The 27,071-nt window shown below is 37.8% G+C and overlaps 1 protein-coding gene across 1 annotated transcript in view; it reads left to right on the top strand.

The window, feature by feature from the left end:
- LOC116743801 (zinc finger protein 677-like) overlaps positions 1-27,071 on the top strand; it is a 132,096-nt gene that overhangs the window by 31,123 nt on the left and 73,902 nt on the right. Inside the window, exon 4 of the mRNA XM_032612809.1 lies at positions 4,895-4,964. Within this exon, the coding sequence (XP_032468700.1) occupies positions 4,895-4,964 (70 nt within the window). The remainder of the gene's footprint in view (positions 1-4,894; positions 4,965-27,071) is intronic.

Here is a 27,071-nt window from a genome sequence, read left to right as displayed (position 1 = left end):
GATGTGATAAAATATAAGTATTATGTAAGGAGTGGGGAGAGAACAAGCTATAGCCATACAATTCTTAAAACATAGAAACACACATACAATAGGGCAAAAACACCAAAACAAATCATCTGTTAATTCAGTTATAATGTGCATTATTACTTAATATTGATCATTACTTCCTTTGTGTATCATCAAATACACATTTATGACATCATTTCCAAAGGCTTTTGTCCCTTTCCAACATACATTTTAATCTGTCCTCCATTGCTGCCTTTGGTTTATTTTCAAAGAAAGCTGTGATGTAAAAACCTTCATGCACCTCCTCTCTGAAGATGGAGGCTCTCTCGCCTACAGATAGGAGGTCGCTGCAAATCATTTTGTGAATGCATGTGGCCCCAGGGAGAGGAGGGGGTGAAAGGACCTAAGGACTCAGGGTAACTTTTGAGAGAATTCTGAGAGCAAAGTCTCACACAATCCCAATGTCATCATGTGATTCCTGTCAATCACTCACCTCCCCTTCCCCAAGGGCATATGAACTAGGCTATGACAGGGCCATGCCCATAACAAAAAGAGCCCCGTCCCCAGGATATCAGGCTGACAGAGCCAGTGCTTCTAGAAGTTACAGCCCCAAATTGCTCACCCTACTCAGAGGTCTCAGGTGTGCTGTGTGTGATATCGCTATAGCTCAGTGATATCGCTATAGCTCAGTGCTATGGAAAACAGGTCTCGTAGGTAGTAACATCAGCACAACAGAGAACTTGTTAAACATGTCATTTCATGGGTTCACCTCAAACCTGCTGATTCATAACTTCTTAGATTGGGGAGCTGAGCCCCAAAGGATTTGTATTCACTTTAAAGCTTCAGAGAAAACGTTTAGCTAAGTGACTCTCATCTGGTTTCCCAGTGGGATCACATGACCAATATTAATAAATCACATCACCTGTGCCCTCCCCACAGCGTCTGGCTATTGGTGCTGTGGGAGCGTCAGTGTTGTTTGTATTACGTGCTCCAGGTGATTCTAAGGTGAGGCCTGGGTGAAATACGTCAGCTCACCGCTACATTTGTGAGAGTTCAGACAAAGCTTCAGTCCTGGCAGAGGCAGCGGGGTCGCCTGTACGGGGGGTTGGAAAGGGCATGTCAGTGCTGCCCACATATTCTGTGTTAGAAGAATTTTTGGTTGTCTGTATGAGGAGAGAACACGTGTAGACAACAAAGAAAAACCTCAGTTTGTTTTCCTTGTAGTAGCTGTTCCCCAGTCTCTCCTGAGACAAAGGACAGGAGAGGTCGGCTTTTTCAGCATTTCAAGGTCCTTCTGCCTGTGGCTGTGCTGGGAGCAGGTGAAGGAGCTGTGCTGACACCGTTGAAGGCATATTCTCAAGATGCTGGTGTGATTCCTCAACATAATATTGATGAGAAAAGGACCCAGCACAGGAGGAGAAAGAGGAGGAAACGGCAGTTTCTCAGGTAAATATCCAGTCCTGTATCAGAGGCTGTGTCTGCTTTTCCTCCTGAAATATCATGGGCTAAGAACTTACAAACCTTTAATTCTCTACTTCTGATGTTGCCTAGTGTGGTTATTTTCAACTACTTAATTTTTTTTCCTTTTATTATAGTCAAAATCAGTGCTTTAGAATACTTCTCCCTCATATCCCAGAGCGTTTTCTCAGGTGTCTGCATCAAGGCTCCCTGCAGAGCCTGAAGAATTCTCACCAAGAATTAATGACTTTCAGCTACTGAGAGCTCTTTGTGAGAGATCAACACGGGAAGGCATTGATAGCCAAGCTTCCCACTGGGGTGGGGCTGGATCTGGGGATCTTAGTGAAGAAGGGAAGAGTGAAGTGTTTAGTTGATATATGGATGCAACATCAGCTCTTTAAAACAGGATTAAGGAAATGCACGTATAAACAGGTTGACTTTAATGGTCCAGAATTCCTCAGAAAGTTCTGAAGAAAACATTAGACTATTTGTAAGAAAAACTTACTATTTAAATGCACTGTTAGGGATACGGAACAAGGGAGGTATATATGGATTGGAATTTGCATAAAACTCATATTTTCCCCTGGTAGATTCTGATTTCCTTATTTTTGCCCAAAATACCTAAGCAGTGATAATGTGTCCTGCTGCGTGCTTCAGTCACCTGATACCAATTTATCCCATTACACCTGAGGTTCACTGATTCAGGTACTTTCTGCCAATTTCCTGCACTATGAAGTTCAAACTTTTTTTAGCCTTAATAACAGTCTTGGAAAGATTTAATGAGGGAAATGTATAACATTCCAGTTAATGTAGAAACTCCATTTCTTTTTAGTTTCTCTTTGTTTGCAGTTGGCTTTGAAATATAAAAATTCAACTTTACTTATTAGAGATACTGGGTTTTGTAAGTGAAGGTATTTTTTTGTTGTTGTTTTTTTGCGATACACGGACCTCTCACTCTTGTGGCCTCTCCCGTTACGGAGCACAGGCTCCGGACGCGCAGGCTCAGCGGCCGTGGCTCCCGGGCCCAGCCGCTCCGCGGCATGTGGGATCTTCCCGGACCGGGGCACAAACCCGTGTCCTCTGCATCGGCAGGCGGACTCAACCACTGTGCCAGCAGGGAAGCCCTTAAGAGAAGGTTTTCGTCAAGCCTTTTCATCAGTCAACGTTTTGACAGTTTCCATTATACTCCACACTCATATCGCCGACATACTCTTTTTTTTTTTTATCACTCCTTTGCATTCTCCAGAAAGTTTCCAAGCATCATATTACATTAATGGTGTCAAATTTCTAATATATAGCTCAGCACAAACTATAAAGATCTTAAAGGAACGAAAAGATTTAAACGAATAGCTCTAATTTATTTTATATCACTATGTATGTTTGCACCCTAGTGTATTTTAAAAATACAAAGATTATCCTCCGCAGATTTATAAGATTTATCTAAGTAAAAATTTTGATTTTGTTGACATGTATATTTTCTTCTCTATCACTTTTATGTTTTTAAATTTTATTGAAGTATAGTTGATTTACAATATTGTGTTAATTTCTGCAGTATAGCAAAGTGACTCATTTATAGATATATATATTCTTGTTCATATTCTTTTCCATTATGATTTATCACAGGATATTGAATGCAGTTCCCTGTGCTATACAGTAGGACCTTGTTGTTTATCCATCCTATATATACTAGTTTGCATCTGCTAATCCCAAACTCCCTCCCCCAAATCCCCTCCCCATTGGCAACCACAAGTCTGTTCTCTGTGTCTGTGAGTCTGTTTCTGTTGTGTAGACATATTCATTTGTGTTGTAGTTTGGAGTCCACATACTGTATCACTTTAAATATGTACAAAGTTGCTCTTTTTATGTATAACTGTGTGCACGATATGTTAACATTATCTGATCCATTTTTATTGTTTCTGTTGCTCTTCCCAGTTATGGAAACTGCTATAAACTTTGAGTAGGATTGTCTGTGTATTTGTCTGTGTTCTTTTTAGATGAATTCTAGTTCAAGTAAACTGGAGTGAAACCCAAGCTCTACCATTTTATGAATGTTTGACAAAATATTCTCAAAAAAAGGAAGAGTAACATTATGTTTCTTCAATTATTTATGTGGTGCATTCAATAATATGTTAAAAAAAGGTAGAAAGCTATATTATATATCATAAATATTGAAAAAGAATTGTTGCTGGTATGCTTACTATTCTATTAGACCTGCAAAATCCATTAAACACTTTAAGTTCAAAGTTAACCATAGATTGTTACCATGCTGTTCTACTGTTATGGTATCAAAATATGTGGTACATGGACCAGAGACACTGGCATTATTAGTTAAAAGTGAGCTTGTTAAAAATGTGGAACTCAGGCTCCACTCCAGAGCTCTTGAGTCAAAAATCTGCATTTTTACATTATCCCCAGTTTGCTTTCTTACATATTAAAATATGACAGTTTTACTTCTAACTCATTATGACTTTTCCACCTGAGAAATATATACAGTTTATCCTGTGTAATGAAAGTACAACATTCAAAAATGCATATGCCTGTGTTGATGCCATCACTTTACAATTTCTCTTCAAATTAATAATAGTCTCTACAGTGGTATCATGAATCATATGTCATCCTCTTTTCTTGGAGTTAGAAATATGGTACAGAATATTTCTGTGTTAAAAAAATTATTTTATTGCATAATTCAAGACACTGTCCTAAATCAAACCAGTTCTCTTAACTTGCTGTTTTCATCTTGGGTCAAATAATGAACTCTTCCCATTGCCACTTGGCAAATGTACTCTTTAATCTCAGGGGCTGTTGACATTCACAAATGTGGCCATAGAATTTTCTCAGGATGAGTGGGAATCCCTGATCAAGAATCCCATCACAAGAATGTGATGTTAGAGAACTATAGGAACCTGGTCTCCTTGGGTGTGGATAACTTCCTTCCAGAATTCCTTATCCATCCACAGGGTTTTGGTTCCTTCATTTGTAGAAAGTCTCCTGGAATCTTCTGTGTCCTACAATAGCGTTTCAGATCCCTGCTTTCAAGGAGAAAATGGGAGTTTGTGGGTATAGACAGAAAGGCTGCATGATGATTCATCATAATTCCAACCTTCTTCTTTCTTGAGGTAATCTTCATCCTTCACTAGATTAGTGGTAATTCTATAAGTTCAGTGCTATAAGGTAGTGCTGCCCGCATCTTAAAATCAGACTTTTACCCTTTATTCTTTACTTAATAGTTCTTGGTCAGAATCTCAGGATCTGATTTTTTAACTGTTGTTCTACTACAATAAAGGAGCTTTCAAAAGACCGGTAATTGGGGAAGTCAATTTCTAGAATATTTTAACATTCTACAATACCTTCTCTTCTCATCTAAACTCAATACTGGATTGGAAACTGTACGATCTCCAGGAAAACTTATGTTCATTTTTCTAATTAACAGGCCCCCTTTTTGGAGTAAAAGAAGAATCCCTGAGATGTGAAGGGAATGGAGACAGTAGCTGTATAACCAGGTACGTGCGAATGGATGAAGCAGATGACACAGGTGAGAGGTCCAAAGATCACAGAGGAAGTCATATCTTATAATATGGCTTGGGAAGACATGCTTCAATGGAAATGATTTTTGCGAAGCCTAAATTTGTTTCTGTTGCTGTCATAGAGGGACATCTCCTGCCCCCATCTTAGGCTCTTAAATCCTCTGTGTATTCGTCTTCAGCCCCAGTGATTATCCCTCACATTCACAGTGAGAGCCAAAATCCTCCTCTTGGCCTGTGATGACCCTTATGACCTGACTGCTCTTCTGTTGCTTTGGAGGTTCTAGGGAAAACTGTTTACATTTCTGAGTAACTGTATGTTAAGTTCTGTTTCTGTCTCAAGTCAGAAATGTGTGAGGAGAGTCACGGAGATACTGGGATTAGGTGACAAAATTCTTGGAATACCCAATCCAATGGAAACTTCAAACATGACCCTACAAAGTTCAGACTCAGTCATTTCATCATAACATCAAGCATCTCCCCAGAATTATAAAATGTAATCCTCCATTTTACTTCCAATGAACTAACATGAGACATTTTTACTTTCTATGAACTAACGTGAGACATTTTAAGTGCACTTGCCCAATCCATCAATGGTAGAATAACTTAATATGTTTATTTATCTCATAGAAGTCTTGAATATGTTCATTCCATAGCAGCGCTTGGAACATTGACTACCATATTTTAAAGTCCCAATTGTTGTTTAATTTCCTAATAACTGTAATTTTATAAGTCTGCCTTATTTAATATGGCGTTATGGTTGCTGTGTCCTGTATTTTTTCACTTTCTCATTAGTTCTGTGTCAAAATCATACATGATTTTAGATTCAAAAGATCTAGTATAACATGCTCAGATGAAAACGTCTTTGGTAAGAAGTGCCTTAGATAATTAGAAGGCACCCTGTATTTGTGAAAATGTTTCGTTCATTTCTCCAACCAAAAAGTAATCATTTTATTCATTTACTTTCCTCAGTGTGTATCTGAATCATGGCATAATGTAATCACAACTATTATTTTACATATCGATGATTCTCTGCAGATTTTACAACTTTCATGTTCTTTTATTTATAAATAAGGTTTTATTTTTCTTCTAAAATATGGGTTACAGCCTTGATAATTTGTGTATGTATAGCAGTAATATATTAATAACATGACAAATTTCTCTACTGTTACTTAAATAATTCATTCCAATTTTCCATTAGAGATTTTTAGATGATTCATTGTAACGCATTTTCTGGGAAATTCTCCTGCCTTGCAACACGTGCCAGTGATTCAAAATGGTTGCTTTATGCGTGCATAAACCATTTCAAACTTATAGTATTTAGAAGGATTATATTTTAATAGTATATACACGATATTTCAGAAATTGAGAGAGTAAAATTTTCTCTTATTCTTGTTTAGCAATTCCATAACTATTTGCTTTTCTTCTTTAATGATAGGTTCTCCCAAATTAGTTAATTGTATTTTTGTCTTTACCTATATTTCATGAATGTACATGGCAGTTTTCAACTCAGTACACTTAAGACAGTGTGGTGTTGCATTCAAATTTGAATGTCCCATATGTCTACTGCCAATAAAATTATGCATGTCTTTGCCTTTTAATTATTACCCCTACTGTGTTTGTGGCTTACCTACTTTATTTCTCTTCTTAGTTAATGATCAATGTTTGTTTTATTCTGTCTTGGTGAGTAGTTATAGAAATAGTCTTAATTTCACATCTATTTACTGATGAATCTATATTATTGTTGTGTGAGGGAAATTCTATTTTTAATTTTTTGAGAAACCTCCATATTGTGTTTATAGTGATTGTGACATTTTATATTTCCTTAGTGCATAAGGATTCCAATTCCTCCACATCCTTGCATATATATATATATATATATATATGCAAGTTGGGTGTAAGGTGACACCTCATTGTCGTTTTCTTTTTTATTTCTCAAATAATTACTGATTTTTAGTATCTTTCACATTTCTGTTGTCCATACGTGTATCTTATTTGGGTTAATATCTATTTAATCCTTTGCCCATACATTGTGTTATTTGTTTTTTAATGTTGCTAGGAGTTGCAACATAAACATAATGTTTTATGTTGTAGGAGTTTTTTATGTATTCTGGATTGTAACTCCATATGAGTTACATGCTTTGCAAATTTTTCTCTTATTCCACAGGACGCCTTTTCACCCCATTGCCTGTTTCCTCTAATGTGCATGAGTTTTTACATGAAATGTAATCCCATTGGCTTTTCCTTAAAAATATTTATTTTATTTTTGGCTTTGTTGGGTCTTAGCTGTGGCACATGGGATCTTTGTTGGGGCATGCAGGATCCTCCCCTGCAGCGCATGGACTTCTCTCTAGTTGTGGTACACAGGCTCCAGAGCACATGGGCTCTGTAGTTGTGACAAATGAGCTCTGTAGTTGCAGCACACATGCTATCTAGTTGTGGCCTACGTGCTCAGTAGTTGCAGTGTGCAGGCTTAGTCACCCTGCGGCATGTGGGATCTTAGTTCCCCAACCAGGGATTGAAACCGTGTTCCCTGCATTGGAAGACAGATTTGTAACCACTGGACCACCAGGGAATTCCCTGACTGTATTTGCTTTTGTTGCCTGAGTTTTTGGTTTCATATACAAGAAATCTTTGCCAAAGCAAATGTCTTAGGACATTTCCCCCCTGTTTTCTTCTAAGAGATACATAGATAGAGGTTTATGTTTAAATCTTCAGTCCCTTTTGAGATAGTATTTGTAAGTGATGTTAGGTAAGAGTTCAACTTCATTCTTCTTCATTCAAACATCCAACTTTCCCAGTGCCATTTGTTTAAGAGACTATCCTTTTCCCATTGGGTGGTATAGGCACTCTTGTTGAGGATTATTTGACCATGACCTTGAGACCTTATATTTGTGCTCTCTTTATTGTTCCGTTATTCTTTGTCTGTCTACATGTTTGTACTACCCTTTTTGATAACTATAGCATTGTAAAATGCTATAGTTTTATGTTTTAAAAATCAGGAAGTGTCATGCCTCCAACTTCACACTTTCTCTACTAGAATGTTTTGGACGTTTAGTGTTTTGTGATAGTCCACATACATTTTAGAATGAGCTTTTCTATTTGTGTCAAAATTTTGATTGGGATTTTTATAGAGATTGCTTTGCAACTATAGATCACCTTGGGTACTATTGACAACTTAATGATATTAAGTATTCCAGTTCAGGAACATGGAATGTGTTTTTGTTTGTTTATATATTCTCTATTTGCCTCCAGCAATCTTTTATAATTTTTATCATACAAGTCTTTCACCCATTCATTAAGTTAACTCCTAAGTATTTTATTCTCTTTGATGCTACAGAATATAAATGTACATATATTCTTTTTTTAACATCTTTATTGGAGTATAATTGCATTACAATGGTGTGTTAGTTTCTGCTTTATAACAAAATAAATCAGCTATACATATACATATATCCCCATATCTCCTCCCTCTTGCGTCTCCCTCTCACCCTCCCTATCCCACCCCTCTAGGTGGTCACAAAGCACTGAGCTGATCTCCCTGTGCTATGTGGCTGCTTCCCACTAGCTATCTATTTTACATTTGGTAGTATATATAAGTCCATGTCACTCTCTCACTGTACATATATTCTTAATATCTTTCTTGATTTGTTTCTGTTACAGAAACACAACTAATTTTTATGTTTGATTTTATATTTTGAATTCTGCTAAATTTGTTTATGAGTTCTGTATTTATTTATTCATGAGGATTCTTTAGGGTTTTCTACGTAAGATTTTATGATCTGTGAATAGAGATCAGTTTACTTCCCCCTTTCTGAATTGGATGCCCCCCTTTTTTATTGGTCTGATAGTTTTATCTAGGTAATACAGTACTATGTTGAATTAAAGTCATGAAAGTGTACATTCTTGACTTTATTGATTGCAAAGGAAAGGCTTTCAGTGTTCCACTGTGGAGTATATTGACAACTCTGGGCGTTTTGGTTTTTTTTTTGTTTTCTTTTGTTTTTTTTGGACCTGTTGGAAATGTTTGTCATTTCTCCTTGTTTATTAAAGTTTTTACTGAATACACAATCAAAAAAATTTTTCAATTTCCATCTTTGTTTAAATGCCATCTTTATCTAAATTCTTTTGATCTTCTCCAAAACCAGCAACTCTTTTTTTTTTTTAACATCTTTATTGGAGTATAATTGCTTTACAATGGTGTGTTAGTTTCTGCTTTATAACAAAGTGAATCAGTTATACATATACATATGTTCCCATATCTCTTCCCTCTTGGGTCTCCCTCCCTCCCACCCCCCATATCCCACCCCCTAGGTGGTCACAAAGCACCGAGCTGATCTACCTGTGCTATGCAGCTGCTTCCCACTAGCTATCTACCTTACGTTTGGTAGTGTATGTATCTCCATGCCACTCTCTCACTTTGTCACAGCTTACCCTTCCCCTTCACCATATCCTCAAGTCCATTCTCTAGTAGGTCTGTGTCTTTATTCCCATCTTACCCCTAAGTTCTTCATGACCTTTTTTTTTCTTAGATTCCATATATATATGTTAGCATATGGTATTTGTCTTTCCCTTTCTGACTTAATTCATGCTGTATGACAGACTCTAGGTCCATCCACCTCACTACAAATAACTCAATTTCGTTTCCTTTTACAGCTGAGTAATATTCCATTGTATATATGTGCCACATCTTCTTTATCCATTCATTCAATGATGGACACTTAGGTTGCTTCCATCTATTGGCTATTGTAAATAGAGCTGCAATGAACATTGTGGTACATGACTGTTTTTGAATTATGGTTTTCTCAGGGTATATACCCAGTAGTGGGATTGCCGGGTCATATGGTAGTTCTATTTGTAGTTTTTTAAGGAACTTCCTTACTGTTCTCCATAGTGGCTGTACCAATTCACATTCCCACCAGCAGTGCAAGAGTGTTCCCTTTTCTCCACACCATCTCCAGCATGTATTGTTTCTAGATTTTTTGATGATGGCCATTCTGACTGGTGTGAGATGATATCTCATGGTAGTTTTGATTTGCATTTCTCTAATGATTAATGATGTTGAGCATCCTTTCATGTGTTTGTTGTCAATCTGTATATCTTCTTTGGAGAAATGTCTATTTAGGTCTTCTACCCAATTTTGGATTGGGTTGTTTGTTTTTTTGTTATTGAGCTACATGAGTTGCTTGTAAATTTTGGAGATTAATCCTTTGTTAGTTGCTTCATTTGCAAATATTTTCTCCCATTCTGAGGGTTGTCTTTTGGTCTTGCTTATGGTTTCCTTTGCTGTGCAAAAGCTTTGAAGTTTCATTAGGTCCCATTTGTTTATTTTTATTTCCATTTCTCTAGGAGGTGGGTCAAAAAAGATCTTGCTGTGATTTATGTCATAGAGTGTTCTGCCTATGTTTTCCTCTAAGAGTTTGATAGTTTCTGGCCTTACATTTAGGTCTTTAATCCATTTTGAGCTTATTTTTGTGTATGGTGTCAGGGAGTGTTCTAAACTCATACTTTTTTTTTTTTTTTTTTTTTTTTTTTTTTGCGGTACGCGGACCTCTCACTGTTGTGGCTTCTCCCGTTGCGGAGCACAGGCTCCGGACGCACAGGCCCAGCGGCCATGGCTCACGGGCCCAGCCGCTCCACGGCATATGGGATCTTCCCGGACCGGGGCACGAACCCATGTCCCCTGCATTGGCAGGCGGACACTCAACCACTGTGCCACCAGGGAAGCCCCTAATCTCATACTTTTGCATGTAGCTGTCCAGTTTTCCCCGCACCACTTATTGAAGAGGCTGTCCTTTCTCCACTGTACATTCCTGCCTCCTTTATCAAACATAAGGTGACCATATGTGCGTGGGTTTATCTCTGGGCTTTCTATCCTGTTCCATTGATCTATATTTCTGTTTTTGTGCCAGTACCATACTGTCTTGATTACTGTAGCTTTGTAGTATAATCTGAAGTCAGGGAGCTTGATTCCTCCAGCTCCGTTTTTCGTTCTCAAGATTGCTTTGGCTATTCGGGGTCTTTTGTGTTTCCATACAAATTGCGAAATTTTTTGTTCTACTTCTGTGAAAAATGCCAGTGGTAGTCGATAGGGATTGCATTGAATCTGTAGATTGCTTTGGGTAGTAGAGTCATTTTCACAATGTTGATTCTTCCAATCCAAGAACATGGTATATCTCTCCATCTGTTTGTATCATCTTTAATTTCTTTCATCAGTGTCTTATAATTTTCTGCATACAGGTCTTTTGTCTCCTTAGGTAGGTTTATTCCTAGATATTTTATTCTTTTTGTTGCAGTGGTAAATGGGAGTGTTTTCTTTTTTTTTTTTTTTAATTTTATTTTAAACATCTTTATTTGGGTATAATTGCTTTACAATGGTGTGTTAGTTTCTGCTTTATAACAAAGTGAATCAGCTATACATATACATATGTTCCCATATATCTTCCCTCTTGCGTCTCCCTCCCTCCCACTCTCCCAATCCCACCCCTCCAGGCTGTCACAAAGCACCGAGCTAATATCCCTGTGCCTTGCGGCTGCTTCCCCCTAGCTATCTACCTTACTACGTTTGTTAGTGTGTATATGTCCATGCCTCTCTCTCGCCCTGTCAAAACTCACCCTTCCCCCTCCCCATATCCTCAAGTCCGTTCTCCAGTAGGTCTGCGTCTTTATTCCTGTCTTACCCCTAGGTTCTTCATGACATTTTTTTTCCCTTAAATTCCATATATATGTGTTAGCATACGGTATTTGTCTTTTTCTTTCTGACTTACTTCACTCTGTGTGACAGACTCTAGGTCTATCCACCTCATTACAAATAGCTCAATTTCATTTCTTTTTAAGGCTGAGTAATATTCCATTGTGTATATGTGCCACATCTTCTTTATCCATTCATCCGATGATGGGCGCTTAGGTTGTTTCCATCTCCGGGCTATTGTAAATAGAGCTGCAATGAACATTTTGGTACATGACTCTTTTTGAATTTTGGTTTTCTCAGGGTATATGCCCAGTAGTGGGATTGCTGGGTCATATGGTAATTCTATTTGTAGTTTTTTAAGGAACCTCCATACTGTTCTCCATAGTGGCTGAACCAATTCACATTCCCACCAGCAGTGCAAGAGTGTCCCCTTTTCTCCACACCCTCTCCAGCATTTATTGTTTCTAGATTTTTTGATGATGGCCATTCTGACTGGTGTGAGATGATATCTCATTGTAGTTTTGATTTGCATTTCTCTAATGATTAATGATGTTGAGCAGTCTTTCATGTGTTTGTTGGCATTCTGTATATCTTCTTTGGAGAAATGTCTATTTAGGTCTTCTGCCCATTTTTGGATTGGGTTGTTTGTTTTTTTGTTATTGAGCTGCATGAGCCGCTTGTAAATTTTGGAGATTAATCCTTTGTCAGTTGCTTCATTTGCAAATGTTTTCTCCCAGTCTGAGGGTTGTCTTTTGGTCTTGATTGTGGTTTCCTTTGCTGTGCAAAAGCTTTGAAGTTTCATTAGGTCCCATTTGTTTATTTTTGTTTTTATTTCCATTACTCTAGGAGGTGGGTCAGAAAGGATCTTGCTGTGATTTATGTCATAGAGTGTTCTTCCTATGTTTTCCTCTAAGAGTTTGATAGTTTCTGGCCTTACATTTAGGTCTTTAATCCATTTTGAGCTTATTTTTGTGTATGGTGTTAGGGAGTGATCTAATCTCATACTTTTACATGTAGCTGTCCAGTTTTCCCAGCACCATTTATTGAAGAGGCTGTCCTTTCTCCACTGTACATTCCTGCCCCCTTTATCAAAGATAAGGTGTCCATATGTGCGTGGGTTTATCTCTGGGCTTTCTATCCTGTTCCACTGATCTATCTTTCTGTTTTCGTGCCAGTACCATACTGTCTTGATTACTGTTGCTTTGTAGTATAGTCTGAAGTCAGGGAGCCTGAATCCTCCAGCTCCTTTTTTCGTTCTCATGATTGCTTTGGCTATTCGGGGTCTTTTGTGTTTCCATACAAATTGCGAAATTTTTTGTTCTGGTTCTGTGAAAAATGCCAGTGGTAGTTTGATAGGGATTGCATTGAATCTGTAGATTGCTTTGGGTAGTAGAGTCATTTTCACAATGTTGATTCTTCCCATCCAAGAACATGGTATATCTCTCCATCTATTTGTATCATCTTTAATTTCTTTCATCAGTGTCTTATAGCTTTCTGCATACAGGTCTTTTGTCTCCTTAGGTAGGTTTATTCCTAGATATTTTATTCTTTTTGTTGCAATGGTAAATGGGAGTGTTTTCTTGATTTCACTTTTGGATTTTTCATCATTAGTATATAGGAATGCCAGAGATTTCTGTGCATTAATTTTGTATCCTGCTACTTTACCAAATTCATTGATTAGCTCTAGTAGTTTTCTGGTAGCATCTTTAGGATTCTCTACGTATAGTATCATGTCATCTGCAAACAGTGACAGCTTTACTTCTTCTTTTCCGATTTGGATTCCTTTTATTTCCTTTTCTTCTCTGATTGCTGTGGCTAAAACTTCCAAAACTGTGTTGAATAAGAGTGGTGAGAGTGGTCATCCTTGCCTTGTTCCTGATTTTAGTGGAAATGGTTTCAGTTTTTCACCACTGAGGATGATGTTGGCTGTGGTTTTGTCATATATGGCCTTTATTATGTTGAGGATAGTTCCCTCTATGCCTACTTTCTGCAGGGTTTTTATCATAAATGGGTGTAGAATTTTGTTGAAAGCTTTTTCTGCATCTATTGAGATGATCATATGTTTTTTCTCCTTCAGTTTGTTAATATGGTATATCAGGTTGATTGATTTGCATATACTGAAGAATCCTTGCATTCCTGGAATAAACCCCACTTGATCATGGTGTATGATCATCTTAATGTGCTGTTGGATTCTGTTTGCTAGTATTTTGTTGAGGATTTTTGCATCTATGTTCATCAGCGATATTGGCCTGTAGTTTTCTTTCTTTGTGACATCTTTGTCTGGTTTTGGTTTCAGGGTGATGGTGGTCTCATAGAATGAGTTTGGGAGTGTTCCTCCCTCTGCTATATTTTGGAAGAGTTTGAGAAGGATAGGTGTTAGCTCTTCCCTAAATGTTTGATAGAATTCACCTGTGAAGCCATCTGGTCCTGGGCTTTTGTTTGTTGGAAGATTTTTAATCACAGATTCTATTTCAGTGCTTGTGATTGGTCTGTTTATATTTTCTATTTCTTCCTGATTCAGTCTTGGCAGGTTGTGCATTTCTAAGAATTTGTCCATTTCTTCCAAGTTGTCCATTTTATTGGCATAGAGTTGCTTGTAGTAAGCTCTCATGATTTTTTGTATTTCTGCAGTGTCAGTTGTTACTTCTCCTTTTTCATTTCTAATTCTATTGATTTGAGTCTTCTCTCTTTTTTTCTTGATGGGTCTGGCTAATTGTTCATCAATTTGGTTTATCTTCTCAAAGAACCACCTTTTAGTTTTATTGATCTTTGCTATCATTTCCTTGATTTCTTTTTCATTTATTTCTGATCTGATCTTTATGATTTCTTTCCTTCTGCTAACTTTGGGGGGTTTTGTTCTTCTTTTTCTAATTGCTTTAGGTGCAAGGTTAGGTTGTTTATTCGAGATGTTTCCTGTTTCTTAAGGTAGGATTATATTGCTATAAAGTTCCCTCTTAGAACTGCTTTTGCTGCATCCCATAGGTTTTGGGTCATCGTGTCTCCATTGTCATTTGTTTCTAGGTATTTTTTGATTTCCTCTTTGATTTCTTCAGTGATCACTTCGTTATTAAGTAGTATATTGTTTAGCCTCCATGTGTTTGTATTTTTTACAGATCTTTTCCTGTAATCGATATCTAGTCTCATAGCGTTGTGGTCGGAAAAGATACTTGATACAATTTCAATTTTCTTAAATTTACCAAGGCTTGATTTGTGACCCAAGATATGATCTATCCTGGAGAACGTTCCATGAGCACTTGAGAAAAATGTGTATTCTGTTGTTTTTGGATGGAATGTCCTATAAATATCAGTTAAGTCCATCTTGTTTAATGTATCATTTAAAGCTTGTGTTTCCTTATTTATTTTCATTTTGGATGATCTGTCCATTGGTGAAAGTGGGGTGTTAAAGTCTCCTGCTATGAATGTGTTACTGTTGATTTCCCCTTTTATGGCTGTTAGTATTTGCCTTATGTACTGAGGTGCTCCTATGTTGGGTGCATAAATATTTACAATTGTTATATCTTTTTCTTGGATTGATCCCTTGATCATTATGTAGTGTCCTTCTTTGTCTCTAGTAATAGTCTTTATTTTAAAGCCTGTTTTGTCTGATATGAGAATTGCTACTCCAGCTTTCTTTTGATATCCATTTGCATGGAATATCTTTTTCCATCCCCTCACTTTCAGTCTGTATGTGTCTCTAGGTCTGAAGTGGGTCTCTTGTAGACCGCATACACATGGGTCTTGTTTTTGTATCCATTCAGCCAATCTGTGTCTTTTTGTGGGAGCATTTAATCCATTTCCATGTAAGGTAGTTATCAATATGTATGTTCCTATTCCAATATTCTTAATTGTTTTGGGTTTGTTATTCTAGGTCTTTTCCTTCTCTTGTGTCTCTTGCCTAGAGAAGTTCCTTTAGCATTTGTTGTAAAGCTGGAGAAAGTGTGGCTTTCTCAGCTTTTGCTTGTCTGTAAAGGTTTTAATTTTTCCATCAAATCTGAATGAGATCCTTGCTAGGTAGAGTAATCTTGGTTGTAGGTTTTTCTCCTTCATCACCTTAAATATGTCCTGCCAGTCCCTTCTGGCCTGCAGAGTTTCTGCTGAAAGATCAGCTGTTAACTTTATGGGGATTCCTTTGTGTGTTATTTTTCCCTTGCTGCTTTTTTGTGTGTGTGTGTGTGTGTGTGTGTGTGTACACGGGCCTCTCACTGTTGTGGCCTCTCCCGTTGCAGAGCACAGGCTCCGGACGCGCAGGCCCAGCAGCCATGGCTCACGGGCCCAGCTGCTCCGCGGCATGTGGGATCTTCCCAGACTGGGGCACGAACCCACATTCCCTGCATCGGCAGGCAGACTCTCAACAATTGTGCCACCAGGGAAGCCCCCTTGCTGCTTTTGATATGTTTTCTTTGTATTTAATTTTTGACCGTTTGATTAATATGTGTCTTGGCGTGTTTCTCCTTGGATTTATCCTGTATGGGACTCTCTGTGCTTCCTGGACTTGATTAACTATTTCCTCTCCCATATTAGGGAAGTTTTCAACTATAATCTCTTCAAATATTTTCTCAGTCCCTTTCTTTTTCTCTTCTTCTTCTGGGACCCCCTATAATTTGAATGTTGTTGCATTTAATGTTATCTCAGAGGTCTCTGAGACTGTCCTCAGCTCTTTTCATTCTTTTTTCTTTATTCTGCTCTGCAGTAGTTATTTCCACTATTTTATCTTCCAGGTCACTTATCTGTTCTTTTGCCTCAGTTATTCTGCTATTGATCCCTTCTAGAGTATTTTAAATTTCATTTATTGTGTTGTTCATCGTTGCTTGTTTCCTCTTTAGTTCTTCTAGGTCCTTGTTAAATGTTTCTTGCATTTTCTCTATTCTATTTCCAAGATTTGGGATCATCTTTACTATCATTATTCTGAATTCTTTTTCAGGTAGACTGCCTATTTCCTCTTCATTTGTTAGGTCTGGTGGGTTTTTTCTTGCTCCTTCATCTGCTGTGTGTTTTTCTGTCTTCTCATTTTGCTTATTTTACTGTGTTTGGTGTCTCCTTTTTGCAGGCTGTACGTTCGTAGTTCCTATTGTTTTTGGTGTCTGCCCCCAGTGGCTAAAGTTGGTTCAGTGGATTGTGTAGGCTTCCTGGTGGAGGGGACTAGTGCCTGTGTTCTGGTGGATGAGGCTGGATCTTGTCTTTCTGGTGGGCAGGTCCACGTCTGGTGGTGTGTTTTGGGGTGTCTGTGACCTTATTATGATTTTAGGCAGCCTCTCTTCTAACGGGTGGGGTTGTGTTCCTGTCTTGCTAGTTGTTTGGCATAGGGTGTTTAGCACTGTAGCTTGCTGGTCATTGAGTGAAGCTGGGTGTTGCTGTTGAGATGGAGATCTCTGGGAGATTTTCACCGTTTTATATTACATGGAGCTGGGAGGTCTCTTGTGGACCAGTGTCCTGAAGTTGGCTCTCCCACCTCAGCGGCATAGCACTGACTCCTGGCTGCAGCACCAAGAGCCTTTCATCCACATGGCTTAGAATAAAAGGGAGAAAAAGTAGAGAGAGAGAAAGAAAGAGGATAAAATAAAATAAAATAAGGTAAAATAAAATAAAGTTATTGAAATAAAAAATAATTATTAAGAAAAAAAATTTTTTAAGTAAAAAAAAAAAAAAAACGGACGGACAGAACCCTAGGACAAATGGTGAAAGCAAAGCTATACAGACAAAATCTCACACAGAAGCATACACATACACACTCACAAAAAGAGGAAAAGGGGAAAAAATAATAAATCTTGCTCTCAAAGTCCACCTCCTCAATTTGGGATGATTCGTTGTCTATTCAGGTATTCCACAGATGCAGGGTACATCAAGTTGATTGTGGAGATTTAATCCGCTGCTTCCAAGGCTGCTGGGAGAGATTTCCCTTTCTCTTCTTTGTTCGCACAGCTCCTGGGGTTCAGCTTTGGATTTGGCCCCGCCTCTGCGTGTAGGTCGCCAGAGGGCGTCTGCGCTCAGACAAGACGGGGTTAAAGGAGCAGCTGATTCGGGGGCTCTGGCTCACTCAGGCCGGGGGTAGGAAGGGGTACAGATGTGGGGCGAGCCTGCAGCGGCAGAGGCCGGCGGGACGTTGCACCAGCCTAAGGCACGCCGTGCATTCTCCCGGGGAAGTTGACCCTGGATCCCGTGACCCTGGCAGTGGCGGGCTGCACAGGCTCCCCAGAAGGGAGATGTGGATAGTGACCTGTGCTTGCACACAGGCTTTTTGGTGGCGGCAGCAGCAGCCTTAGCGTCTCCCACCCGTCTCTGGGGTCCACGCTGTTAGCCACGGCTCGTGCCCGTCTCTGGAGCTCCTTTAAGCAGCGCTCTGAATTCCCTCTCCTCGCGCACCAGGAAACAAAGAGGGAAGAAAAAGTCTCTTGCCTCTTCGGCAGGTCCAGACATTTCCCCGGACTCCCTCCCGGTAGCCGTGGTGCACTAACCCCCTGCAGGCTGTGTTCACGCCGGCAACCCCAGTCCTTTCCCTGTGCTCCGACCGAAGCCCGAGCCTCAGCTCTGAGCCCCGGCCTGCCCCGGCGGGTGAGCAGACAAGCCTCTCAGGCTGGTGAGTGCCGGCCGGCACCGATGCTCTGTGCGGGAATCTCTCCGCTTTGCCCTCCGCACCCCTGTGGCTGCGCTCTCCTCCATGGCTCCGAAGCTCCCCCGCTCCGCCACCCGCAGTCTCTGCCCGCGAAGGGGCTCCTAGTGTGTGGAAACCTTTCGTCCTTCACGGCTCCCTCCCACTGGTGCAGGTCCCGTCCCTATTCTTTTGTCTCTGCTTATTCTTTTTTCTTCTGCCCTACGCAGGTACGTGGGGAGTTTCCTGCCTTTTGGGAGGTCTGAGGTCTTCTGCCAGCATTCAGTGGGTGTTCTGTAGGAGTTGTTCCATGTGTAGATGTATTTCTGATGTATCTGTGGGGAGGAAGGTGATCTCCGCGTCTTACTCTTCCGCCATCTTCCCCCTCTCTCCAACTCTGGGCTTTTTGTATACGTTTATTACATTTATGTATGTTCCATTGGTTCCTAGAATGAGTGTTTTCATGATGAAAGGGTACTGAATATTGCCAATTTATTTCTCTGCATCATTTGATAAGATTATATGGTATAAACTTCATTCTGTGTATGTGGTCTTTTTAACGTTTCTATTTGTTGAAACACCCTTGAATTCTACAAATAATTCTGAATTTTTCATGGCACATATATATATATATATATATAGCTGTGCCCAGTCTTAGTTGTGGCACACCAGATCTTCGATCTTCATGGCGGCACGTGGGATCTTTTAGTTGCGGGGTGCGGGATCTTTTAGTTGTAACATGCGGGATTTTTAGTTGTGGCATGCTAACTCTTAGTTGTGGCATGTGAGATCTAGTTCCCTGACCTGGGATTGAACCCGGACCCCCTGCACTGGGAGCGCAGAGTCTTAGCCACTGGACCACCAGGGAAGTCCCCATGGCATAGAATTATATTAATGTCCTTTATAATGTAGCTTGATAGTATTTTATTGAAGGCTCTGTAGCTGTATTCATCACAGATATTGGTTTGTAGGGTTTTTTTAAAAAAATAATTTGGACTGTCTTTGTTTGGCTTTGATATGTGGTAACACTGGACTCACAGAAACTGTTTTGATAATTTCTCTTTAAACTTTGGAAACGTTTGTGGAGAATTGGTGTTACATTTTCTTGAAATGTTGCTGGAATCATCCAGGTAATTTATCTGCTTCACGGATTCTTAAAATTACTTTTTTCTCCTATTTACTAGTTGTGCTTTTGTTGTGGGTTTTTAAAATCCCTTCGTGATAAAGTCTGAGTAGGTTGTATCTTTCTAGAAATTCAATCTCTCTTTTTCAAAATGTCCAATTTGTTGGTGTAATATTGTTCATAGCAGTGTCTTGTAATTACTTTCAGTTTTATGGTATTATTTATAATGTCTCTTTCTACTTCTGATTTTACTTACGTCTTCTCTCTTATATTCATCTAGGTAAGGGTTTGTCAAGTTTATTTAAAATTGTAAAGTATATTCACTCAAAGTAGTAAGTGGGATAATTTGCTATTTGATATCTTTCAGCTATACTTCTCATGACACTCAGGGTTTGTTGCCAAAGAAGCCATGCATAGAAGATTTATTCCAAAAAAGTGCTGCTGGGAAAATAAGAAAGCTGTCACCTTGGAAATTTATATTTAATAAAAGACTGGGAATGTAAGGGAGAATGTGAAGTGTTGAAAGGATATTATTATGGACATAAACAAATTTTGACATTTACCCATGTTGAAAATATTACTCTGAAAAGAAATCAAGGATGTAAATCCAATTGGGGAAAAAGTCTATTTTACAATAATATTTGCAAAAAAATACATTTTTGAAAGCAAAGACCCACATTATTTTTTTTTTAAAATCCATATTCGCTGAAAGGAAATTTGAAAACTATGGAAAGTCATCTACCCTATGCTGCAAATAATCATTCAGATCATTATGAATATAGGCTTGGACTAAACATTTATTCAAACATGTGTGAAAACCAGAGGTTTAAAAATGAAGAACGAATATCCCAATATGATCAATTTGAGAGGTCCCTTACCAAGGGTTCATTATTCTTTAACCAACAAACATTTTCTCCCTGTTCTGAACTCTGTAATGTTGATAATAAAGGGAGAGTCTTTATCCAACCATCATCCTTCAGGAGGTATCATAGTAGAGATAATGTGGAACAACATTACATGTGTAATCAAATGAGTGACACCTTAAGCAAAAGCCCTATGTTCAATAATTATGAGAGTGTTTGTAATGGAACTGGAGGATATCCATGCATTGAAACTGGGAATGCCATTGACCAAGACTCAAATCTTATGAAACATCAGAGAACTCAATTTTCAGAGAACCATTATATAAGGAATGAATGTAGTTAATGTCCTTTGTCAAAACTCAGGTCTTATTACCCATGAGACTATCCATATTGGAGAGAAGAATTACACATTTAGTGAATGTGGTAGAGTTCTTAACCAGTCTTCAAAACTTACTCAACATCAGGGTAGTTACACTAGGAAAGAACATTACAAGTGTAATAAATGTGGGAAAGTCTATAATCAATTATTAAATCTAAATAGACATAGGAAACTCCATACTGGAGGGAAGCATTACAAATGTAAAGAATGTGGCAAAGCCTTTACCCAATGCTCAGTTCTTAATCAACATCAGAGAATTCATACCGGGGAGGAACCATACACATGTAAAGTATGTTGTAAAACCTTTACCCATTGCTCAAATCTTACTCAACACCAGATAATTCATAAGCGGAGAAATGTGGCAAAGTTTTTTGCCAAATATGGCAAAACTTTTAACCAGAGCTGTCACCTCCCTCAACATCAGAGAGTGCATGCAGGAGAGAGACCCTACAAGTGTAGTAAGTGATGAAAGACATTAGTCCTAAATATACACATTTGAAAACACCAAAAAGTTCAAACTGGAAAGAAAGTTTAATGACATGAAAGACGTAAGAAAGATTTTAATAAAAAATCAAATGCAAATAAATACCACATAAGTCATAGTAGATAGCATTCAGTCAATAACTGTTTTCTGGTATTAGTCTAAATGAGAACATTATAGAAAATAATCCAAAATTAAAACACTTTGAAAAATTATTTGTTAGTATGGATCATCAAGGGAATGGATGATTGCTCAGGTATAATTATTAACATCGTGTCCTTATTTATAGTGACATTATTTGAGATTACTTGAAAACAAAAATTAACATAACTCAAATTATGACATGCGATGCTTTTATTTCTAGTATGTATGTGAACTCATGGTTTTGACTGTTGCTGCATTAAAAATAGAGAAGCCCTTCTATATTAGGTGTGAATCACTTATATCTACTTTTCCATGGAAGACTAAGAATCCTGAAATGTAAAATGTACAATGAAAATCTAAATGGAGTTACTGCTTGTCATTGATTTAAAACCATCGTAGATGTGACATTAGATAAATATTCAGGGAATCATCTTCATATTAAAGTATATGGAGGATCATTCTAAATTTTAAATAGTTGTGCCACTTGCTTTTTACGGATAAAAAACTGCAGTTTTTTAAAGTCTTAGTGTATTGTCATAATAGTAATAGAAGTCATGAACATTAGTTGACATGGTTGAAATAAAGACATCTTCACAGATATACAAGAAAAGTATAGGTAAGGCTTTAGTAAAAGGTCATAAAATTAATGTCCTTTCATGTTCACTAAATGATTCGTCTCAGTTTTGTAAACCACAGAAATCACAATTCTAAGATCATATCAGAAGAACAAGAATGCTTTTGAATTCTTGTAATCTGTATTTTGTTCCAGGATCATACAGTTGATTTTGAAAGGCTTTATTTAGACTATGTGTGAACTTAATATATGTTAATAAAACTGAATGGTTTTTAATGTGTGAAACTTGTTAATTAATGCAGTGTGACCCCACAACCAACATTAGCCTCTCCCACCTTATTTAAAGTTGTCAGTAAAAGACAGTAACAAACTATCTGGTAACACAGTGGGATGACGTCTCTAGTAATCCCTTTTCCTCTTGGATTTATATCTCATATAATTTGAGATTACGTTTTCCACAATTTGCTTCTTGTATTGCTCCCTCCCTTTTGTAACTGCAGGGACATTTTGATGGCTATAATGAGGATTATACAGAAGTATCATTGGTAGTTTACCAAAATTAAACCATGATATTGCTGCTAAAGGATAAGTTTTTAAAAATATTTTTAACATCTTTATTGGAATATAATTGCGTTACAATTGTGTTAGTTTCTGCTGTATAACAAAGTGAATCAGCTATAGATATACATATATCCCAATATCTCCTCCCTCTTGCATCTCCCTCCCACCCTCCCTATACCATCCCTCTAGGTGGACACAAAGCCCCGAGATGATCTCCCTGTGCTATGCAGCTGCTTCCCACTAGCTATCTATTTTACATTTGGTAGTGTATATAAGTCCATGCCATTCTCTCACTTCATCCCAGCTTCCCCTTCCCCGTGTCCTCAAGTCCATTCTCTACATCTGCATCTTTATTCCCGTCCTGCCGCTAGGTTCTTCAGAACCATTCTTTTTTTCAGATTCCATATATATGTGTTAACATCCGGTATTTGTTTTTCTTTCTGACTTACTTCACTCTGTATGACAGTCTCTAGGTCCATCCACCTCATTACAAGTAACTCAATTTCGTTTCTTTTAATGGATGAGTAAAATTCCATTGTATATATGTGCCACATCTTTATCCATTCATCTGTCGATGGACACTTAGGTTGCTTCCATGTCCTGGCTATTGTAAATAGACTGCAATAAACATTGTGGTACATGCCTCTTTTTGAATTATGGTTTTCTCAGGGTATATGCCCAGTAGTGGGATTGCTGGGTCATATGGTAGTTCTCTTTTTAGTTTTTTGAGGAACCTCCATACTGTTCTCCATAGTGGCTATGTCAATTTACATTCCCACCAACAGTGCAAGAGGGCTCCCTTTTCTCCACACCCGCTCCAGCATTTGTTGTTTGTAGATTTTTTGATGATGGCCATTCTGACTGGTGTGAGGTGATACCTCATTGTAGTTTTGATTTGCATTTCTCTAATGATTAGTGATGTTGAGCATCCTTTCATGTATTTGTTGGCAATCTGTATATCTTCTTTGGAGAAATGTCTGTTTAGGTCTTCTACCCATTTTTGGATTGTGTTGTTTGTTTTTATGATACTGAGCTGCATGAGCTGCTTGTATATTTTGGAGATTAATCCTTTGTCAGCTGCTTTGTTTACAAATATTTTCTCCCATTCTGAGGGTTGTCTTTTGGTCTTGTTTATGGTTTCCTTTGCTGTGCAAAAGCTTTGAAGTTTCATTAGGTCCCATTTGTTTATTTTTGATTTTATTTCCATTTCTCTAGGAGGTGGGTCAAAAAGGATCTTGCTGTGATTTATGTCATAGAGTGTTCTGCCTATGTTTTCCTCTAAGAGTTTTATAGTATCTTGCCTTACATTTAGATCTCTAATCTATTTTGAGTTTATTTTTGTGTATGGTGTAAGGGAGTGTTCTAATTTCATTCTTTTACACGTAGCTGTCCAGTTTTCCCAGCACCACTTATTGAAGAGGCTGTCTTTTCTCCATTGTATATTCTTGCCTTCTTTATCATAGATAAGGTGACCATATGTTCGTGGGTTTATCTCTGGGTTTTCTACCCTGTTCCATTGATCTATATTTCTGTTTATGTGCCAGTGCCATACTGGTTTTTTGTTGTTTTTTTCTGTAAAGTTAACTAATCTTGTGGTATTTTTTATATATATCTTTTTAAAAAATATATCTTTATTGGAGTGTAATTACTTTACAATGTTGTGTTAGTTTCTGCTGTATAAATCCTTTTATTTTTTTTTTGGTATTACTTTTTTCTGTAACATCTTTATTGAACTATAATTGCTTTACAATGGTATGTTATTTTCTGCTTTATAACACAGTGAATCAGTTATACATAAACATATGTCTCCATATCTCTTCCCTCTTGCAGTTCACCTGTACCATTTTTCTACATTCCACATATATGCATTAACTTAAAATATTTGTTTTTCTCTTTCTGACTTACTTCACTCTGTATGACAGTTTCTAGATCCATCCACATCTCAACAAATGACTCAACTTCGTTCCTTTTTATGGCTAAGTAATATTCCATTGTATATATGTACCACATCTTCTTTATCCATTCATCTTTTGATGGACATTTAGGTTGCTTCCATGACCTGGCTATTGTAAATAGTGCTGCAATGAACATTGGGGTGCATGTGTCTTTTGGAATTATGGTTTTCTCTGGGTATATGCCCAGGAGTGTGATTGCTGGATCATATGGTAATTCTATTTTTAGTCTTTTAAGGAACCTCCATACTGTTCTGTATAGTGGCTGTATCAGTTTACATTGCTACCAACAGTGCAAGAGGGTTCCCTTTTTTCCACACCCTCTCCAGCATTTGTTGTTTGTAGATTTTCTGATGATGCCCATTCTAACTGGTGTAAGGTGATACCTCATTGTAATTTTGATTTGCATTTCCCTAATAATCAGTGAAGTTGAGCAGCTTTTCATGTGCTTCTTGGCCATCTGTGTCTTCTTTGGAGAAATGTCTATTTAGGTCTTCTGCCCGTTTTTGGATTGGGTTGTTATTTTTTTAATATTGAGCTGCATGAGCTGTTTATATAATTTGGAGGTTAGTCCTTAGTCTGATGATTCATTTGCAAACGTTTTCTCCCATTCTGAGGGTTGTCTTTTCATCTTGTTTATTGTTTCCTTTGCTGTGCAAAAGCTTTTAAGTTTCATTAGGTCCGATTTTTTTGTTTTTATTTCCATTACTCTGGGAGGTGGATCAAAATAGATCTTGCTGTCATTTATGTCAAAGAGTGTTCTTCCTATGCTTTCCTCTAAGAGTTTTATACTGCCCAGTTTTACATTTAGGTCTCTAATCCATTTTGAGTTTATTTTTGTGTATGGTGTTAGGGAGTGTTCTAATTTCATTCTTTTACAAGTAGCTGTCCAGTTTTCCCAGCACAACTTGCTGAAGAGACTGTCTTTTCTGCATTTTATATCCTTGCCTCCTTTGTCATAGATTAGTTGACCATAGGTGCATGGGTTTATCTCTGGGCTTTCTATCTTGTTCCATTGATCTATGTTTCTGTTTTTGTGCCAGTACCACATTGTCTTGATTACTGTAGCTTTGTAGTATAGTCTGACATTAGGGAGTGTGATTCCTCCAGCTCCATTTTTTTCCCCTCAAGACTGCTTTGGCTATTCGGGGTGTTTTGTGTCTCCATACCAATTTTAAGATTTTTTGTTCTAGTTCTGTAAAAAATGCCATTGGTAATTTGATAGGGATTGCATTGAATCTGTAGATTGCTTTGGGTAGTATAGTCATTTTCACAATATTGATTCTTCCAATCCAAGAACATGGTATATCTCGCCATCTGTTGGTATCATCTTTAATTGCTTTCATCAGTGTCATAGATTTCTGCATTCAGGTGTTTTGTCTCCCTAGTTGGGTTTATTCCTAGGTATTTTATTCTTTTTGTTGCAGTGGTAAATGGGAGTGTGTCCTTAATTTCTCTTTCAGATTTTTCATCATTAGTATATAGGAATGCAAGAGATTTCTGTGCATTAATTTTGTATCATGCAACTTTACCAAATTCATTGATTAGCTCTAGAAGTTTTCTGGTGGCATCTTTAGGATTCTCTATGTATAGTATCATGTCATCTGCAAATAGTGACAATTTTACTTCTTCTTTTCCAATTTTTATTCCTTTTATTTCTTTTTCTTCTCTGATTGCCATGGCTAGGGCTTCCAAAACTATGTTGAATAATAGCAGTGAGAGTGGACATCCTTGTCTTGTTCCTGATCTTAGAGGAAATGCTTTCAGTTTTTCACCATTGAGAGTGATGTTTGCTATGGGTTTGTCATATATGCCCTTTACTATGTGGAGGTAGGTTCCCTCTATGCACACTTTCTGGAGAGTTTTTATCATAAGTGGGTGTTGAATTTTGTCAAAAGCTTTTTCTGCATCTACTGAGATGATCATATGGTTTTTCTTATTCAATTTGTTAAGATGGTGTATCACATTGATTGATTTGCTTATATTGAACAACCCTTGCATCTCTGGGGTAAATCCCACTTGATCATGGTGTATGATCCTTTTAATGTGGTGTTGGATTCTGTTTGCTAGTATTTTGTTGAGGATTTTTACATTTGTATTCATGAGTGATATTGGTTTGTAATTTTCTTTTTTTGTAGTATATTTGTCTGGTTTTGGTATCAGGGTGATGGTGGCCTCATAGAATGAGTTTGAGAGTGTTCCTTCCTCTGCAATTTTTTGGAAGATTTTGAGAAGTATCGTTAATTCTTCTCTAAATGTTTGATAGAATTCACCTGTGAAGCCATCTGGTCCTGGATTTTTTTTAATGGAAGATTTTTAATCACAGTTTCAATTTCATTACTTGTGATTGGTCTGTTCATATTTTCTGTTTCTTCCTGGTTCACTCTTGGAAGGTTATACCTTTCTAAGAATTTGTCCATTTCTTCCAGGTTGTCCATTTTATCGGAATAGAGTTGCTTGTAGTAGTCTCAGGATGCTTTCTATTTCTGCAGTGTCTGTTGTAACTTCTCCTTTTCATTTCTAATTTTATTGATTTGAGTCCTCTCCCTCTTTTTCTTGATGAGTCTGGCTAATGGTTTATCAATTTTGTTTATCTTCTCAAAGAACCAGCTTTTCGTTTTATTGATCTTTGCTATTGTTTTCTCTGTTTCTATTTCATTTATTTCTGCTCTGCTCTTTATGAGTTCTTTCCATCTAGTAACTTTGGGTTTTGTTTGTTCTTCTTTCTCTAG

Source organism: Phocoena sinus, chromosome 19 (assembly GCF_008692025.1).
Source record: "Phocoena sinus isolate mPhoSin1 chromosome 19, mPhoSin1.pri, whole genome shotgun sequence".
In the NCBI taxonomy this organism is placed as follows: Eukaryota; Metazoa; Chordata; class Mammalia; order Artiodactyla; family Phocoenidae; genus Phocoena; species Phocoena sinus.
The sequence above is the reverse complement of the archived record's forward strand: the minus strand, read 5'-3'. Positions and strand labels throughout refer to the sequence as shown.